Below are 516 nucleotides of genomic sequence, written 5' to 3' on the forward strand. Positions count from 1 at the left end.
GGCCCCAACACATCTGACTCCCAACATCATTTTGTTAAATCAGACACCACTTACTACACCACCAAATGTCAGTTCTTCACTTCCAAATCATATGTCTCCTTCAATCAATTTACTTGTACAGAATCAACAGCCACCAAACAGTGCTGTTTTACCAGGAAACAAGGCCAATGAAGAGGAGGAGGAGGAAATTATAGATGATGATGATGACACTATTAGCTCCAGTCCAGATTCTGCTGTCAGTAATACGTCTTTGGTCCCACAGGCTGAGATCCCCCCAAATACCACTTTTGATGGATCGTTGATACAAAAGATGCAGATTCCTACACTTCTGCAAGAGCCAGTTTCTAATTCTTTAAAAATTTCAGATATAATTACGAGAAACACTAATGATCCAGGTTTAGGATCCAAACATCTAATGGAGGGTCAGAAGATTATTACTTTAGATACAGCTACTGAAATTGAAGGCTTGTCAACGGGTTGCAAGGTTTATGCAAATATTGGTGAAGATACTTATGA

At 39.3% G+C, this 516-nt stretch overlaps 1 protein-coding gene across 1 annotated transcript in view; it reads left to right on the top strand.

Annotated features, from left to right (window-relative positions):
- The window catches only part of ZBTB33 (zinc finger and BTB domain containing 33), a 7,334-nt gene that overhangs the window by 3,812 nt on the left and 3,006 nt on the right, over positions 1 to 516 (top strand). Inside the window, exon 3 of the mRNA XM_010860895.1 lies at positions 1 to 516. This exon is cut by the window's left edge and continues 14 nt beyond it. Coding sequence (XP_010859197.1) covers positions 1 to 516 — 516 coding nt within the window.

Source organism: Bison bison, unplaced genomic scaffold (assembly GCF_000754665.1).
Source record: "Bison bison bison isolate TAMUID 2011002044 unplaced genomic scaffold, Bison_UMD1.0 scf7180017857562, whole genome shotgun sequence".
In the NCBI taxonomy this organism is placed as follows: domain Eukaryota; kingdom Metazoa; phylum Chordata; class Mammalia; order Artiodactyla; family Bovidae; genus Bison; species Bison bison.